At 53.1% G+C, this 18,025-nt stretch overlaps 1 protein-coding gene across 5 annotated transcripts; it reads right to left on the bottom strand.

Moving 5' to 3' along the window:
• Positions 1-33: 33 nt before the first annotated feature.
• METTL17 (methyltransferase like 17) lies at positions 34-9,645 on the bottom strand. 5 transcript variants are annotated; one of them, XM_039913982.1, is made up of 14 exons: positions 9,511-9,645; positions 7,044-7,197; positions 6,323-6,537; positions 5,660-5,741; positions 5,061-5,142; positions 4,517-4,590; positions 2,940-3,034; positions 2,368-2,438; positions 2,025-2,132; positions 1,671-1,739; positions 1,463-1,513; positions 917-1,009; positions 320-507; positions 34-212 (listed from the first exon to the last, which is right to left on the bottom strand). In XM_039913982.1, the coding sequence occupies exons 1-14, from the start codon at positions 9,554-9,556 to the stop codon at positions 122-124; spliced, it is 1,419 nt and encodes a 472-aa protein (XP_039769916.1). In that variant the 5' UTR covers positions 9,557-9,645; the 3' UTR covers positions 34-121. The 5 variants fall into 5 exon arrangements, with proteins under 5 accessions (XP_039769916.1, XP_028934240.1, XP_028934241.1 ...); XM_029078407.2 differs by having other exon boundaries at positions 320-504; XM_029078408.2 differs by having other exon boundaries at positions 6,323-6,469.
• Between the last annotated feature and the right edge of the window lie 8,380 nt (positions 9,646-18,025).

Here is an 18,025-nt window from a genome sequence, read left to right as displayed (position 1 = left end):
GTAGAGGCAGGTAGGTCCAGGGGAGGCAGGAGATTACACTCGGTGTGTTTATTGTTCACTGGCACCAGCCGGGCGAGGGGCGGAGAGACGGTGGGCTGGGGGAGGGGGCCGGCACCGTCAGCTACCGTGGAGGGTCCTTCGGAGGCGGTGGGGCTGTGGTCACAGGCAGGAGGTCCCCCCAGGCGCTGGCTCGGGCGCAGCGGTAAAGGTCTCTGTGGAGAAAGATCACTGGGGGCTCCATACAGCCCCACCCCCTGGTCCCCTCTCAGCCTTGCTGCTTCCTTGGCTCCGCCCCACCCAGGCCACCCACCCCACTCACCTGCCATGCCGACGGGCTGTGAACACCATGTGCTCCAGGTGCCCATCAGGGCAGCAGAGATGACAGTGCACGTGGCGTGGGCGCTTGAGGACAGGCTGGATGACGCGTGACCAGCGCTGACCCCCTGGTGGGGGGTCCCGGGACAGGATCACTAGGGAAAACTTCTCTTCCCCGTGACCACGGTCCTGCTGGAGCCACATGGAGGAGAGAAAAGGGCAGTGACCGGCAGGGCCAATGAGGTGGGTGAAAGGGACACTGTGACCAAGCAGAAGGCGCCAGGGGCCAGTACAATTAACCATCGGGGGGTCACTGTCCAAAGGGCCATTCGCCAGGATGAGACAGTGGTGACTGGCCAAGATGGAGAGAGAGAAGGGAGCTCCACTTCTCATTCCTCCCCATCCCCAACCCCTTCCCTATTTCCACTCGAGACAGCACTAAAGCTCCCTGCCCCGTGACTCCCTGCCCGGGTGCCTGGGACATACCCAGCCCCCAGGCCCTCCCATGCCCACCTCTCCACTCCTGCTCTCAGACTCCCTTGTCCTCCCTCCCCCATACCCTTCACCCCCTGCCCCCACCACCCCCAGCCCTTAATCATACCCAGCCAAAGGGTGTTGGATAATACGTTTGGGAAAAGTTGCAGGGCAGGGTCCGGGAAGCAGACAGATGGGGACAGGCCAGGTCGTGGGGACACTGGGGAGCAGAGAAGAAACCAAGGATCAGGGAGACGGCACCCACCCTGGCCAAAGAGGAGGGACAGGATGGATGCTATAGGAGGGCTGGGGGCAGAGAGAGCTGAGGCCAGATCAGGGAGACAAAAATCCCCACTTCTCAGGGCTAATGAGAGACTGCCAGCAGTCAAAACTGGCACAACTCCCCTCCTGGATCCCTGCACCGGGCTGTTACTGGGACAACACGCAGCGGCACATGGCAGACCAGGGTGGGGGCCGGTGTTATCATGACAAGATACAGGGACCTACTGCCAACTGGGAGACCATTGCCGTGACCGAGAATACACCCTGGGGGTCACAGGGCTAGAATGGCATGGGGGAGGCGGCCGGGCCGGGCATGCCGTTTTCCCCCTTTCCCACCAAGCCTGAAGTTCAAGCTGGGGCCAAGGATCGGGAAGGGACAGGGGATACTCACAGGGGCAAAGACGTGGCCGGGTCGAGGATCCAGGGGAGTCTTCTCTTGGCCCTGTGGCACAGAAATGGAGGCACTTGTCCACCTCTGCTCCCTGGGGCCCTTCCCGCCCCGCCGTTCCGAAATTTCTGAAGAGGGTCCTGGGCTTCCACCTCCGGGGGTCTGGCTCTTGGCTCTAACCCACCCCAGCAGAGGGAGGCGGGGGCCTCACCTGCAGGACTAGGTCCCGGGCAGCCATAATCAGTTGGTGTCCAGCCTTTGTTCCACTCTCCACCAGGACCTGAGGAGGCGAGGGGTCAGGGGGCTGGGGGGGCTGGGGCACTGGGGGCAGAACAGGGTTAGGAGGGCCTGGGAGGAGCCTCAGGTGGGGGAGGTCCTGGGGCAGGGGGGGATGCACGATGGATGGGAGTCTCTGCAGATGCAGACGAAAGCGGAGGAAGGAAAGTAGAGAGGCATGAAGGAAGTGGAGGGGAAGGAGAGGAAGAAGGAAAGGGGGGGAGGGAGGAGAGGGGGAAGACGGAAGGAAGTAGAGGGGATAAGAAGAGCCGGGGGTGCTTCTACTGACCAGGAAGCGGCCTGTTTTGCGCCACAAGGTGCTCACCACCTCGGAGCGGGCAGCAAGGCTGGGCAGCTCACTCAGGGAAAAGGCTGCCACCACAATATCAAACTGCACCTGGGGAGGGGAAGCAGAAGGCAACCAGGGGTAAGACCACTTCAGCCCCTCTAGTCTCAGGGGCACAGAGGCACCCGAGATTCCTATTCGTGTCGGCCGCATCCACCCCACAGGCCGGTACTCTTCTGACTTCCCACCCTCACCCTGGACTGCTGAGCTCAGACCCAGGCACAGCCCATCCTCACACTGGGGTCCAGAGTCCCGCCCCCAGCCCCCGAGCCCAGCCATCACCTGCCTTGGGTGAGACAGGGAGGAACTGTCTGAGGAAAACCGCCGGGATTCGGGACTCCCCAGAGTCTGAGCCACCTGTGAAGAGGAGTAAAGAGCAGACCAACTTGGGGATGGGAGGAGGGGTCTGGTGGTTCGGGGGGCTCACATGGGCTGTGGGCTGGGGATGCAGGGGGGAACAACACGAGAATAACGGTCACCTTCGTGGCGGCCCCTGGCCCCTCACCACAATGGGCCCGGCTTTCAGCCCACAGGGTCCGCTGATGTCCCCGCTGACCGATCGGGGGCTGAACAGCCAACAGCTCACCATCACTCCCAGCCCCCCCGGGGTTTTCCAGGGGTGAGAGGGAAGGGAGGGACCTGCCCCACCCCCACAAGACCTGTCCCCAAAACCACCTAGAACTGGGTCAGTCCTGTGCCGCTCCAGGAGCGGGCAGAGAGAGCAGGCTCAGCCCTCCCTTGGCTTCCTTCCCCCCGATCCAGAACACCTTTCTCGGGCCCCTCGACCCCTCCCCCATGCCAGTCCACGGCCCCTACCCCCAAGCAACCCCGGGTTACCCCCCCTCCCGGCCCTCTCACCTTTCAGCAGTCTCTCTGCCAGGGCCAGCATGGCAGCTGAGCGGTCTACACACAAGTACTCCCGCAGGCTCTGGCCCCAGGTGCTGTGTGCTGCCCTGGGGAGACAAAGAGCCATTTCTCCCCTCAGAGAGACCCCAGTCCTCAGCCAGCTGGAGCCCCCAGACAGCCCCCCCAGACCACCCTCCTCCCACTCTCCAAATCCCCATGACCACTGTCCCACTCTCCAAACCCTGACCGTCCTCGACTCCTCCCTCTCGTCCACTTCCATACCCAGTTTGTTGCCAAATCCTTTTGATTTCTCCTGTACATTTCCAGGATCCACTCTTTCCTCTCCATCCTAATGGCCACCTCACTAGTCCAGGCGCCTGTCATATTTCAGATGGACCGACTGTACCAGTCTCCTCGTTGACCTCCTTGCCTCCAGGCTCTCCCCTCTCAAATCCATACTTCCCTCTGTTGCCCGCCCAGATCACTTTTCTCAAATGCTGTTCTGCACCCATCTCTCCACACTACAAAAACCTCCAATGGTTTCCTCTTTCTTTTTGTATCAAACACAAACTCCTGACCATGTACTGACCAGCTATGTGACCAAGGGAAAGTCACTTGATTTTTCTATGCCTCAGTTTCCTCATGTGTAAAATGGAGATTCAGTACCTGTTCTCTCATCTACTTAGCCTGTGAGTCCCATATGGGACAGGGACTATGTTTGACCTAATTACATGGCATCTACCTTAGTGTTTACACTGCAGCACTTGGGGACAAAGACTCTTATACTGTACTCTCCAAAGCACTTAGTATAGTGCTCTGCGTACAGTAAGTGCTCATTAAATGCCATGGGTTGATTGCTTACTACAGTGGTTGGCACAAAATAGCACTTAAAAAATACAATTATTGCTATTTTTATTTTTTATGGTATTTGTTAAGCACTTATATGCCAGGCACTGTATAATAATATTAATATAATGGTTGACTTTTAAGGCCTTCCCCTCTTATCCCTCTTATCTAGCTACTCTCTTCTCCCACAATAGCCCAGCTCGCAGTCTTCATTTCTCTTTAGCTAATTTACTCGCTGAGCTTTGTTCCTGTCGCTCTCGCTGCCAGTTTCTTGCCCACTCCCTTCCTGTTCCTGGCACTCTCTGCGTGCCCACCAAACTTCAAATTTGACAAACCACTGCTCTCCCCCTCTTCAAAGCCCTTATGAAACCACATCTCTCCAGGAGGTCTTCCCCTAATAACGCTCCCATCCCTCCGCACTCCAGCCCCCGGGCTGCTACTTCAGTATTTCCGTGCCACCTTAGCTCTTGGGTACTGACACAATCTCCCAAACCACTGAGGTATGTATCTTACATACTCTATTTCTTAAGCACTCACTCGGTGCCTTTTCCCCCTTCCTCCTCCTACCTGTGGTTTATTTAGGTGTCTGTCTCTCCGGTTAGATTGCCAACTGCTTGAGGGCGGGGGTCGTGCCTCCTAGCTCTACCGGATCCTCCCAAGTCCTTAGTACAGAGTGTAGCCGCCAAGTGGTGCTCAGGAATAGGTCAGCCAGCCTAGCTGACTGCTCTGGAGAAGCCACTCACCATGAGACGGAGCCAGGGCCCGAGCCAAAGTCCAGCAGGGTGCGTGGCTGGAAGTCAGGGAGCCGCTTCTGGATCTGGAAGGAGAAAGTGGCAGCAATGAACCGGGGCAGGAGTGGTGGGGTTTTAAAAGACCAGGGTCTCGGAGTGCAGGGCAGACACCGTCCCGGGGATGAGGCTCGAAGCTGCTCAGGTCCAGCTGGAATCTCTAGACTCAAGGAGAAGCAGCGTGGTCAGCAGGAGACCCGGCTTGGGGTCCCAGCTCCTCCACTGCTTGGCTACGTGGCCTTGGCAGGTAAGTCGCTTCACCTCTCTAGGCCTGTGCCCTCATCTGCACAATGGGGATGAGATAAGATCGGAGGCTCGTGTGAGACAGGGACTGTGACTGATTTTGTATCCTTGGCTCTACCCCAGTGTTTAGCCCAGAGCAAGCACTTCATAAGTCCCAGGATTACTCGTTATTACTATCTCGGAGGAATACAGTACCGATGGGGCGGGGAGCAATGGGAGGGGCACGGGGCAGGGGTCTCATCTTGCAGGACCTCACCTCATGGAAAGCCCTGGAAGTGGCTGCAAAGGTCCCATCCAGCCGAGCGGCCATGTACACCAGGCTCAGCCCTTCGTCATAGCTGCCGGGGGACCAGAATGCCAATGGTTATACGACTGTGACCAGATACTCCTGCGAGCCCCCGCCCGCCCCTGTCAGAGACCCACCCTCATGCCGTGTCCCCTCTCTTGATGCCTCAGTCCATCCCTGAACGTTTTTCACAATCCTCCCCCATCACAGCCTGACCCACCCTGATTCCCTTATCCCGCCCTAAACCAGGGCTGGAGAAGGTGACCCCAAAACAAGGGCCTCTGGGGTTCAATCCAATCTCTCGGGTCCCTACAAGCCCCCTCCCTGGGCCTTCATCTCAGCACCCCCGCTTCTCCCCTGGGGCCTCCCTCACTGCCCCCTGCAGCCCCAACCTCCTCCTCAGGTCCTCATCTCAGCTCCTCCCTCCTGGGGCCTCTCTCTCTGGCTCCCGCAGTCCAAAACTCCTCCTCAGGTCCTCACCTCAGCTCCTCACCCCAGGGACCTCTCCCATGGGCCCCCACTCTGGCCTAACACCAGACCCCAGCCAGACCTCCTCCCCAGGCTCTCACCTCAGCTCTTTCCAGTGGTATGTGACTTGGCGCAAGGCACTTAAAACTGCCCCTTGCAGCTTCTCTTCTGCCTGGGCTGACCCTGGGGGAGGAGAGACTGCCAGTGAGGATCCTGGGACCATCCAACCTCACCTACTCATGAGGAGCCCCATGCCCTACAGATAGGGTTGTGACTCTGCCCATGCCTACTCCAACCTCTCCTGTCTATCCTGAGCAGCAGCTATGCTGCCTCCATGGCAGCACAAAAGCAGCAGGAAAGACAGCTGAGGGCAGCAAGAAAACTTTAATCTACCACCGCACTTCCTTGCCCACAGTCAGGTTTTTTGTCAACCTTTGGGACCCGCTGCATGACAACTCCCAGCAGCCCCCAAACCCAAGATCACCAAGTGGGACAAGCCCCCAAGAGCATCTCGCACCTCTCCCTGGGGACTGGGACACTGATCGATCGTGAGATCGCAGACTCCCAGACCTCAGAGGCCCAAGAAGCCACAAGAAGCCCATGCTTTCCTCTGGGCCAAGCCACTGGCACTCCCTCCCCCAACCCACCTAGGGCACCTCTCGCCTCCTGCTCCCTCCGCTTCGCCGGACCCGTCACTTGCCCCCCGGGCCCAGTCCCATCCAGGGCCCAGCCCCTCCCGTCCGCAATCTGCCCCCGACCCTCACCTGGGGCCGGCCCTATGCGTTGTCTGAGTTTTTCCTCCAACTGTGCAGCCCGTCGGCGCAGCTCCCCTGGCTCCACAGGCAGCTTCCGGCTCCACAGGTACCTGGTCAGCATCTGCACCTGCTTCTCCATGTTGGGTGCTGAACTCTCTGGGACCAGGGAAAGGTCATGGCCCTCGGAGACAACCAAACGGTGGCAGAGACCACCCTCAGAGAGCCTGTGAGCACAAAGACCTCTGCAGGCCTTCACCAGCTCTGTGCCCCTACCCAGGCCAGGGCCCCCAAGTCCCACAGCCCCAGTGCCCAATTCTAAGCCGGCTCCACTGTATTTCTTTCATCATCGCCACCACCAAGCACCGTGTTTCTAGCACCTTCCCACCCGCTGTACATGGGACGAGGAGCAGGCAGACACGGGAATGATTGGCCGACACTCCCTATTTACTTTCTGTCACGAGGTGGGGGCGAGGGGGCAATCAATGGGATCACTGGGGTCACCCATCCACCCCTTGCCTCCCAGCAAGCGCCCTCCCAATCACCGGGGTGGCTCGAAAGCCCAGCCACCGAGGCCCAACCCCAACCCGGTCCCGAGGGCTAACTAGCGGGCTTGGGTCAACGGCCCCCTGACCGCCACTGAGTCTCAGCCCATCTGTCACCCAACTCCTGGTCTATTTAATCAAGTTCTGGCCCGTGCCCACCCCAACCCCCACCAGCTGAGGTCACTCACCCTGTACTAGTCGCTGGGCGGCAGCAGCCAGGGCTGGGGGCAGCCGAGTGTGGGGCAACTGCAGGATGCCGGGGTGACGCCGGTGTGGTTCCTTCCCTAGGATCTCGGACAGACTGTCCACTTGGTAGGCCAGAGGGGTTGGGGTGGCCAGTGCCTGAAGTAGAGAAGAAGGGCAGGAGTCAGCAGAGAGCAGGAACAGGCTAGTCCTGGGGAGAGCAGCCACCTCACTCCTGGAGGTGGGGAGAGGGCTCTCCAAAGAGGGCCTCTCTCAGGGCCAGGCTGAAAACACCCAAATTACCATGGAGAATCTCCTGATTCTCCTCTGCTAACCTCCCTGTCCCTTCCCATTCTAGTCCATGCTTCATTCTGCAGCCTGGATTATTTTTCTACAAAACCATGTTTCCCCACCCTCAAGAACCTCCAATGGTTGCCCCCCCACCTCCCCATCGAACAACAACTAATTATTTAGTTCAGTAAGGCAGCACACTAAGAGATAAAATACAATACAAATGCAGGATGGAGAAGGCTGGGCTGGGCCCAGGCCCAGTTGGAAAAGACAGTGAGGCAGCAATGCAGTCCCAAGGTGCCAGGACTCATTGATAGATGGGAGACCGACAAGAGTTGGGAACTTGGCCCTGTCAAGGCCAGCCCAGAGGCTGTCCAATTTGGTCTTCTTAACTTAGAAAGGATAGGGACACACTGGGGGGGGGGTAGAGACGAGCAAAGTGATTTTTTAAAAAAGAACCTATTGAGAAAGAGGCTCCACAGGGGACACTAACGGCTCTCTGAAATACCGAACACCTTTCATGGGCCAGGGTCTGTGTCCAAACTGGTTATCTTATATCACGTTGGTATTTGTTAAGCGCTTACTATGTGCAGAGCACTGTTCTAAGCGCTGGGGTAGACACAGGGGAATTAAGGTGTCCCACATGGGGCTCACAGTCTTAATCCCCATTTTACAGATGAGGTAACTGAGGCACAGAGAAGTTAAGTGACTTGCCCGAAGTCACACAGCTGACAAATGGCAGAGCTGGAAATCGAACTCATGACCTCTGACTCCAAACCCCGGCACTTAGTACAGTGCCTGGCAAACTGTAAGCACTTAACAACTGTAAGCACTTATGGGAAGAAGCGTGGCTCAGAGGAAAGAGCTTGGGCTTCTGAGTCAGAGGTCATGGGTTCGACTCCCGGCTCTGCCACTTGTCACCTGTGTGACTGTGGGCAAGTTACTTCACTTCTCTGTGCCTCAGTTACCTCATCCGTAAAATGGGGATTAACTATGAGCCTCATGTGGGCCAACCCGATTACCCTGAATCTACCCCAGCGCTTAGCACAGTGCTCTGCACATAGTAAGCGCTTAACAAATACCAAATACCAACAAAGACCATTATAATTATGATTTGTTCTGTGTCTCCTGAAGAAGCATCAAGAGGAAAGGAGCAACTATAGCAAGAGAGACTAAGGTGGGGCAGAAGGATGAACTTCTTGGTTAGTGGGGATGGAAAGAAGATGCTGGAGCAGGCTATCTAAGAAAGGGGCAAATTTTTAGAGAGGAGGTTGACAACTCAATCAGTGGTATTCTCTGTGGGCAGGGAATGTGTCTGTTTACTCTTGTACTGTACTCTCCCAAGCGTTTAGTACGATGCTCTGCACACCGTCAGCACTAAAATACGAACGAATGGATGGTGGATAGTGGACACAAAGCACTGTACTAAGCACTTGGGAGAGGACAATACAGCAGGGTTTGCAGACATGATCCCTGCCCACAAGGAGCTTATAGTCCAGAGTGGGGCAAGGCAGGGGTCTGGGCCGGATTCATGCAGTCATTTGTATTTATTAAGCACTTACTGTGTGCAAAGGACTGTACTAAGCGCTTGGGAAAGAACAATACAACAGTAAACAGGGTCGTTCGCTGCCCACGACGAGCTCACCGTCTACAGAAGCAGCCTGGCTCAGTGAAAAGAGCCCGGGCTTGGGAGTCATAGGTCATGGGTTCGAATGCCGACTCCGCCGCTTGCCAGGGGCAAGTCACTTCACTTTGGAGAAGCAGCGTGGCTCGGTGGAAAGAGCAAGGGCTTGAGTCAGAGGTCATGGGTTCGAATCCCGCCTCTGCCACCTCTCAGCTGGGTGACTGTGGACAAGTCGCTTCACTTCTCTGGGCCTCAGTGACCTCATCTGCAAAATGGGGATGAAGACTGTGAGCCTCACGTGGGACAACCTGATGACCCTGTATCTCCCTCGGCGCTTGGAACAGTGCTCTGCACATAGTAAGCGCTTAACAAATACCAACATTATTATTCTCTGGGCCTCGGTGACCTCATCTGGAAAACGGGGATGAAGCCTGGGAACCCCACGTGGGACCACCTCATCACCTTGTATCCCCCAGCGCTTAGAACAGTGCTTTGCACCCAGCAAGCGCTTAACACATACCACCGTTTATTTATTTTTTTATTTCTCGGGGTCTCACCCGGGCCCAGAGGGCCAGTCCGGTTCCACTGCCCCAGCGCGCCCATCTCAGGCCCCGGCCGGTCCTGAAGGAGGCCGCCATGGTGGGCGAGGGGGCCTGACAGCAAAAGTGGAAGCGGGTCGGCCGCGCGCGCTCCCTCCCTCGCGCGCGCGCGCGCTCCCCCCTGGCTTCCCGCCCTCGAAGGGGGGGCGCGAGGCCGCAGCGGCCAATCCGAAAGGCGGAGGTTCTCCAGGAGCCAATCGGAAGCCGAAGGGAAACTCCCCCTCCGCCCCCTCCCCCCGAGCGCGAGCCCGGGGCCGCGCAAGGACCAGGGGAGAGAGAAAGGCCGCCCCGCGCCTCGCCCAGCCAATAGGAGCCCGACAATGGCGGCGGGGGGCGGGGCGGCGGGGCGGGGGGGGGTCCATCCATTCATTCATTTATACTATTCATTCATTCAATAGTATTTATTGAGCGCTTACGATGTGCAGAGCACTGTACTAAGCGTTTGGAATGTACAAATCGGTAACAGAGAGAGACAGTCCCTGCCCTTTGACGGGCTTACAGTCTAATCGGGGGAGACAGACAAGAACAATGGCAATAAATAGAATCAAGGGGATGAACATCTCATTAAAACAATAGCAAATAAATAGAATCAAGGTGATGTACATCTCATTAACAAAATAAATAGGGTAATGAAGACCACTGAGGACCTCACCTCCGCCAAACTGATTCTCTTTCCCTCTTCAAAACCTTACTTAAAAATCACCTCCTCCAAGAGGCCTTCCCAGACTGAGCTCCTCTTCCCCCTCTACTCCCTCTGCCATCCCCCCTTTACCTCTCCGCAGCTAAAGCCTCATTTTCCCCTTTTCCCTCTGCTCCTCCACCTCTCCCTTCCCATCCCCACAGCACTGTACCCGTCCGCTCAACTGTATATATTTTCGTTACCCTATTTATTTTGTTAATGAATTGTACATCGCCTTGATTCTATTTAGTTACCATTGTTTTTACGAGATGTTCTTCCCCTTGACGCTGTTTAGTGCCATTGTTCTTGTCTGTCCGTCTCCCCCGATTAGACTGTAAGCCCGTCAAACGGCAGGGACTGTCTCTATCTGTTGCCGACTTGTTCATCCCAAGCGCTTAGTACAGTGCTCTGCACATAGTAAGCGCTCAATAAATACTATTGAATGAATAAACCAAGACAGGAAGATGAAATTATCATTCATTCATGCATGCATTCATTCATTCAATGCAGAGAAGCAGCGTGGCTCAATGGCAAGAGCCCGGGCTTGGGGGTCAGAGGTCATGGGTTCGAATCCCGACTCCGCCGCTTGTCAGCTGTGTGACTTTAGGCCAGTGACTTCACTTTTCTGGGCCTCAGTTCCCTCATCTGTCAAATGGGGATGAAGACAGTAAGCCCCACGTGGGACAACCCGATCACCTTGTATCCCCCCAGCTCTTAGAACAGTGCTTTGCACATAGTAAGCACTTAACAAATACCATCATTATTATTATTCAATAGTATTTATTGAGCACTCACTATGGGCAGAGCACTGTACTAAGCACTTGGAATGTACAATTGGGCAACAGATAGAGACCATCCCTGCCCAATGATGGGCTCACAGTCTAAAGCGGGGATACAGACAGCAAAGCAACACAGAACAAAACAAAAACAGGACAACATCATCAAGATGAATAGAATTAAGGGGATGTACACCTCATTAACAAAATAAATAGGGTAATAAATAATATATATAAATAATATATACAAATGAGCACAATGTTGAGGAGAGGGGAAGGGGGAAGAGCAGAGGGTTGGGGGTGAATTTGTTAAGCATTTACTCTGTGCCAAGCACTGTTCTAAGCACTGGGGTAGATACAGGGTAATCAGACTGTCCCACCTGAGGCTCACAGTCTTCATCCCCATTTTAAGTGACTTGCCCCAAGTCACACAGCTGATAGGTGGCAGAGGTGGGATTAGAACCCATAACCTCTGACTCCCATACCCATGCTCTTTCCACTGAGCCATGCTGCTTCCCAATCACAGTTATCACAGTTACGGATGCCAGGATACAGGGTCCCCCCGCAAGCCTTATTTGCCCTCTCCCACCTCATTCATTCATTCATTTAGTCAGTCAGTCAGTCAGTCAGTCAGTCAGTGAGTCAGTCGTATTTGAGCGGGAGAGCTGAATCAGATTAAAAAAGGATCAGTTGATGACAACTGAAGGAAACCGAAGCACAGAGAATTTAAGCGACTTGTTCAAGGTCACACAGCAGGCAAATGGCAGAGCTGGGGTCAGAACCCAGGACCTGTGACTCCCAGGCTGGTGCTCTTTCCACTAGGCCACACCATTTCTCATTTGTTTGTCCTTTATGGGTTCCAGACAGAAGAACTGGTCTAGGAAGGGGCCTGGTTTATTTTACCATTGATTGATTGTCTGACTGATTGCTTGATTGACTGAGGAGATTATAATATAAATAGACATAATCAATCAACCAATCATTAAATCAATCATATGTATTGAGCAATTATCGTGTGCAGAGCATTGTACTAACTACTTGGGAGAGTACAATATCGGCCTAGTGGATAGAACCCAGGCCTGGGAATCAGAAGGACCTAGGTTCTCATCCCAGCTTCTCCATTTATCTGCTGTGAAACCTTCACTGTGAAGGTTGCTGTGAAGCAAGTCACTTCACTCCTGTAGGCCTCAGATACCTCATCTGTAAAATGGAAGTAAAAGGACTGTGAGCCCCTTGTGAGACAGGGACTGTATCCATCCTGATTAGCTTGTAATGCCCCAGTGCTTAGAACAGTGCTTTACACATAGTAAGCATTTTACAATTACCATCATCATTATCATCATTATAACAGAGTTGGTAGATACATTCCCTGCTCATAAGTATCTTACAGTCTAGAAGGGGAGAGAGATATTATTTTAAATAAATTACAGATGTGAACATAAGGTGCCATGGGGCTGAAGGTGGAGTAGAAATCCAAGGATGAGGGTGATGCAGAAAGCCTTGGGAAAAGAGGAAATGAGGGTATACTCAAAGAAGGCCTTTTAGATGGGATGTACTTTTATTAAGGCTTTGAGCGTGGGGAAAGTGATTGATTGTCAGAGATGAAGAAGGAGGGACATTCAAGCCAGAGGCAGGATGTGGGCGAGGGGTCAGCAGTTAGACGAGATTGAGGAACAGTGAGTAGATTGGTGTTGAGGAGCAAAGTGTGCAGGCAGCACTGTAGAAAAACATCGGCATGTGCTTACTATGTGCTAAGCCCTGGGATAGATAGATAGAAGGTAATCAGATTTTTCCCAAGGGTAGCTCACAGTTTTAACCCCCATTTTACAGATGAGAAAACTGAGGCTCAGAGAAGTTAAGTGGTCTGTCCAAGGTCATATAGCAGTTGAGTGGCAGAGGCAGGTTTAGAACCCACAACCTCTGACTCCCAAGCCTGTGCTTTTTCCTCTAAGCCACACTGCTTCTCATATGGGCCTAGGAGCCAGAGGACCTGGGTTCTAAACCCAGCTCTGCCCGTGGCTCAGTGGAAAGAGCATGGGCTTTGGAGTCAGGGCTCATGAGTTCGAATCCCAGCTCTGCCACTTGTTGGCTGTGTGACTGTGGGCAAGTCACTTAACTTCTCTGTGCCTCAGTTCCCTCATCTGTAAAATGGGGATTAAGACTGTGAGCCCCACGTGGGTCAACCTGATTCCCCTATGTCTACCCCAGCGCTTAGAACAGTGCTCGGCACATAGTAAGCGCTTAACAAATACCAACATTATTACTTGCCAGCCAGGTGACCCTGGGCAAGTCATTTAACTTCTCTGTGCTTCATTTTCCTCAACTCCGAAATGAAGATTCAATACCTGTTTTCCCTCCTTGTCTATGAGCCCTATGGAAAACAGGGACTGTTTCCCACCTGCTGAACTTGTACCTACCCCAGAGCTTAAAACAGTGCTGGAAACATAGTAAACGCTTAACAAGTTTCATTTTAAAAAAATCAAAGAGGTAAGGCAGGAAGGGGCAAAGTTCTTAAGTACTATGAAGCCAAATGGCAAGATGTTTAAATTAAATATGTTATAAATTATTTATTTATTTATATCAAAGTCTGTCTCCCACTCTAGACTGTAAGCTTGTAATGGGCAGAGAACATGTCTGCTAAATCTCTTGCACTATACTCTTCCTAGTACTTAATACAGTGTTCTGTGCATAGTAAGTGATCATTAAATATGATTGATTGATTGAGTTTCTGTTTTGTGTGGTGGTGGATGGGTAACCCTGGAGGTTTTTGAGGAGTGAGGAAATATGCATTGAACAGATTTTTAGTTTTTTAATGATCCAGTCAGCAGAATGAAGTCTGGAAAGGACTGGGGAGAAAAAGGAGCCATAGGAGTCAATAAAGTTTGAAAAATAATGTTTCTGGACAAGGACAAAGTCAGCCTGACATCTGGATTTCTGCCAGCAACACTCTGCGGTTCATGATCAAGAACAAAGAAAGTGAACTACAAAGGTGATCCTGGGCTGTGGGAGAGTGGTACGAGATCAGCTAAGGGATAGGGGAGCTAATGAGTTGAGTTCAGATGAGAGGGTGATGTTGGGGGCGTCATTTTGGTCTCAAGGTAAGGTGGTTGGGGTATGGAGAGTAAAAGGGGCATGATGAGAAAATTGACGTAAACCGACAAATATCCCATAGTTAAAAGTGAGTGATAGGTGCAGTCATAGCCTGAAAAACAAATCAGTCACTCCTACTTAAACTGTGAGCCCCATATGGGATAGAGACTGTGTCCAACCTGATTAACTTGCATCTACCCCAGCGCTTAGAACAGTGCTTGACACACTTGTATGTGCTTAATAAATAAAATAATAACAATGACAGATCCTTGAGTACTGAGGAGGCAAGGTCAGAAGGTGGAGATTGATCCAGGATTGACTTGTGGAAGAGGTAGCTTTTTGGGTGGTTTAGCTGAGTTAGCGGGGACTTTGATATCTTTGCCCATCTTCAGGAAGAGCTTTTGGAGCTGCGACTTGGCTTACTCATGGAAGGAAACAAGTGATCAGTATGGGGAACCAAAATGCCCACAGGGGAACACACCTCACGGTTGGGAGCGGAAGGGAGGACCTGAGTCAGAACACATGTGGGGACAAGGGTCAGTAGGCCGGGTTTTGGATGAGCATCCAGGCTGGGCCACTGGAGGGGCAGAGAGGGGAGACTTAGTGGGGTTGGATGGTCTATCTTTAACCATGAGGGCAGGGGTCGAGGGCAGCAACCAGCACACACGATCCCTCCAAAGGTCCTGGTGTTCCTGGTCAGAGACAAAGTCTTGGGCTGGGTGGGCTGTGAGGTTGACCTGGAGGGAGTTTCTCCACATCTGATGTAATTTCTGTTGCTCTGCAATCTATGTGTCTGAGGTGGGCAGGGCATGAGCAGACCCACATCGACAAAACCCAACATAATCACCATAACTAAGAACGGATCAGACCACTAACATGCCCAGGGAACCAGAATGGAGGACAGTATTTCCCAATCCTGTATTTCTTGGTGAGTCAAACCAAAGGCTGTTTGTTGTTTGTGGGTTCCAGGCAGGAAATCTAGGCTAGGGAGAGGCCGGTCCAGGGAAACACCTAATTACTCCCCCTGAAGCAACCTGTCTGGACCTTTGGAGTGGAGCTGGAGCAGGGGAGGCCCCGCTCCTTGGAGAGAAACATGGACAGTCATGGCCACCGCTGGGGTCTGGTGGAGCCTCCAAGCCACAGGCAGTCTGGCCCAAGCCCCTCAACAAAGAAAGAAGGCTGTGGGACTGGGAGGTTGTCCAGCAACGGAGCTGCCTCTGGACCCCTGCCTGCCCTTCGGCAGCCACCCTCGTTTCCAAGGACTTCATGAGACCAGGCTCGATGACTGACCCTTGAGGAAGAAAGAGGGCCAGAAGCCCCAGTCTCCCCTCTCTCCTCCAGGCAAAGGCAGCGAGAATCTGTGGAGGGCACCATCTTCCTGAAGCCCCCAGGGGAGGTCCCCCCCAGACCCAACCTGTTTCAAGGCAAGCTACCTCATATAGTGAGATCAGGAAGGAATAGATACTGTGCTGACTAGAGGGGCAGATCTGCACGGTCAGACCATGGTATGACCATGATCATACACATGTCTTCAGCCTATTTGAATGAGGCATGACATTTTTCCAGTGCAAAGACTGTACAAGGGAGCTGTGATGGGGTGACAGGTCAGGGGATGTTCTATGCCAGAGGGAAGGGGAGGATCAATCAATCATATTTATTAAGCACTTTCTGTGTGCAGAGCACTGTACTGAGTGCTTGGGACGGTGCAGTATAATAATATGAAAATATAGCATTCCCTGCCCACAATGAGCTTACAGTCTAGAGAGGGAGACAGACATTAATGTGAATAAATAAATTACAGATATGGACGTAAGCACTACGGGGCTGAGAGAAGGGATGAATAAAGGGAGCGAGTCAGGATGACTCAGAAGGGAGTGGAAGTTGGGCCAGGGCTCTGTCACAGGGACTGGGCTAAGACCTAGCAGGCCCTCCAGAGACCAGAACTCCCTCAGGGCAGGTCCCAGTGGACTCAGGTGACAGCCAGCCTATCTGCTGGCCCTGTGATGGTTGGCCAGCCTGCCCCACAGCCAGAGTCCAAGTAGTTTTGTCCCAGGCTATGGATGGGTTCCCCGTCCATCCTGGGTTGGAGGGATTTTTCCAATAAGAGTAATGATGGTATCTGTTAGGTACTTACTATGTGCCAAGCACTGAACTAAGCACTGGATGGATGCAAGCAAATTGTGTTGGACACAGTCCAATAGGTCCAAGCCACTCTGTCCATGATGTTGTGCCTCCAGTCACCAAGCTCAGCTGTGGCTTTAAGGCATTCTTTCAGTTCTCTTTCCCCTCCTCTGTCACCACACTTCAGCCGAAACACTTTGCTCCTTTGAAGCCAACATACTCTCTCTGCCTCCTTCTCAACTCTCTCGCCACCCACCACCTGCTCATTTGACCTTCCTGCCTGGAACTCCCTCCTTCTTCATATCCAGCAGACCACTACTCTCCACCCCTTCAGAGTCCTTCTAAAATCACACCTGCTCCTGGAGAGCTTTCCAGAATAGCCCTTCATCTCCCTATTTCAGGCCTACTGCCACTTCAGCACTTCTACTTTACCTAAGGAACTTGGATACACATCCCTCCTCCACCCCCATAGCACTTATGTACATAGTCTAAAACTCTGTTGCTTCTTCCTACCTAGAATTGATTTTATGGTCTGTCTTCTCTGCTAGACTTTGAGCTCCTTGAGGGTAGAGAGCCTGCCTAATAACCCTATTGTACACTTCCATATGCTTAGTATAGTGTTCTGCAGAGAAAGGGTGTTCAATAAATACTCTTGATTTCATGATTGAGCTTTTGCTCCTTTGCCTGAGTCAGTGAAAAAGAATCTCTCTCTCTCTCTCTCTCTCTCTCTCTCTCTCTCTCTCTGTGTCTCACTAACTCACTCACACACACACACACACACACACATGTATGCAAGGACCTACCATTGGACACCCCTTCCTACTGCCTTCGTCCAGAACTTTGGCTTTCTGAGTTTCATTTGCTTGATCACTTACTGCTCTCCTCCCACTGCAGAATTTTGGTTGTAACTGCTGGAGTGTCCAGTCCAGCTCAGTAGAGACCCTTCCCCATTTGCTGTTCTGGAGGCAGGGGCTGCCTGGAGTCAGGGAAGGAACAGACAATAAGCACTCAATAAATACCATTGATTGATTGATTGAGAGCAGGGTTAAGTCAAGCCAGAAGTCCAAGATGTACCAAAAACGGATGGGACGGTTGGTGAGGGGAAAGGGAAGTGAAGGAGTCAAAGGTTTGGCAAGGGCTTTGTGTAACAAACATAACCCCTTGGCCCATCCCAGGTCCCCAGCTGGTCTTTGGGTGGGGGTGGTGGGCTGGGGGAATGGAAGTGATGGGGAAATGGCCCAACGGTTTCCCAGGGGTCTCTTGCTGGCCTTGATTATTGGAACAAGGATGGCTAAACCTGGAACCACCCCGCGATGGAGCAGGACTCCAGGGTTTGACTGAGAAGCTTCAGGGAAGTTGTGTATCTGAGCCTGGAGACATGGAAGTAAGTGGTTCCTCCAGAGATCTTCCTAGCCATTCCTCTCCCTTCGGGCAGACTGGCTTGTCCGCAGTTCACACAGTTGGAATTTCTCCTGGGCTGAGAGACCCCAAGCATCTCACATCCTTTCCTGGCACAAGTTCTTCCTTTTGACTGCTCTGAATCCCTCTCACTGCAGGTTCAGCACATGCCTCCTGAGGGACTGACCTGGAAAATATTAACCCTTTCTCAGCTTGTCCCTATTCAGGCCCTAATAGGTCTCCTCTTCCTCCTCCTGAGATTGCCTCAGCTTCTCCTCCCAGAATTGTGTTCTGGGGGACTTGGATGCCTCAGTTTCTGCATCACAGTGGGAGCTACATACTGCTCTAAACCGGGGTTGGCTGGGGCAAAGCAAAGATATCAAGCAGTGGGTGTGGAGGCCAGCCCAGC

The sequence above is a fragment of the Ornithorhynchus anatinus genome, chromosome 13 (assembly GCF_004115215.2).
Source record: "Ornithorhynchus anatinus isolate Pmale09 chromosome 13, mOrnAna1.pri.v4, whole genome shotgun sequence".
Taxonomy (NCBI): domain Eukaryota; kingdom Metazoa; phylum Chordata; class Mammalia; order Monotremata; family Ornithorhynchidae; genus Ornithorhynchus; species Ornithorhynchus anatinus.
This window is presented reverse-complemented; position numbering and strand designations above follow the sequence as displayed.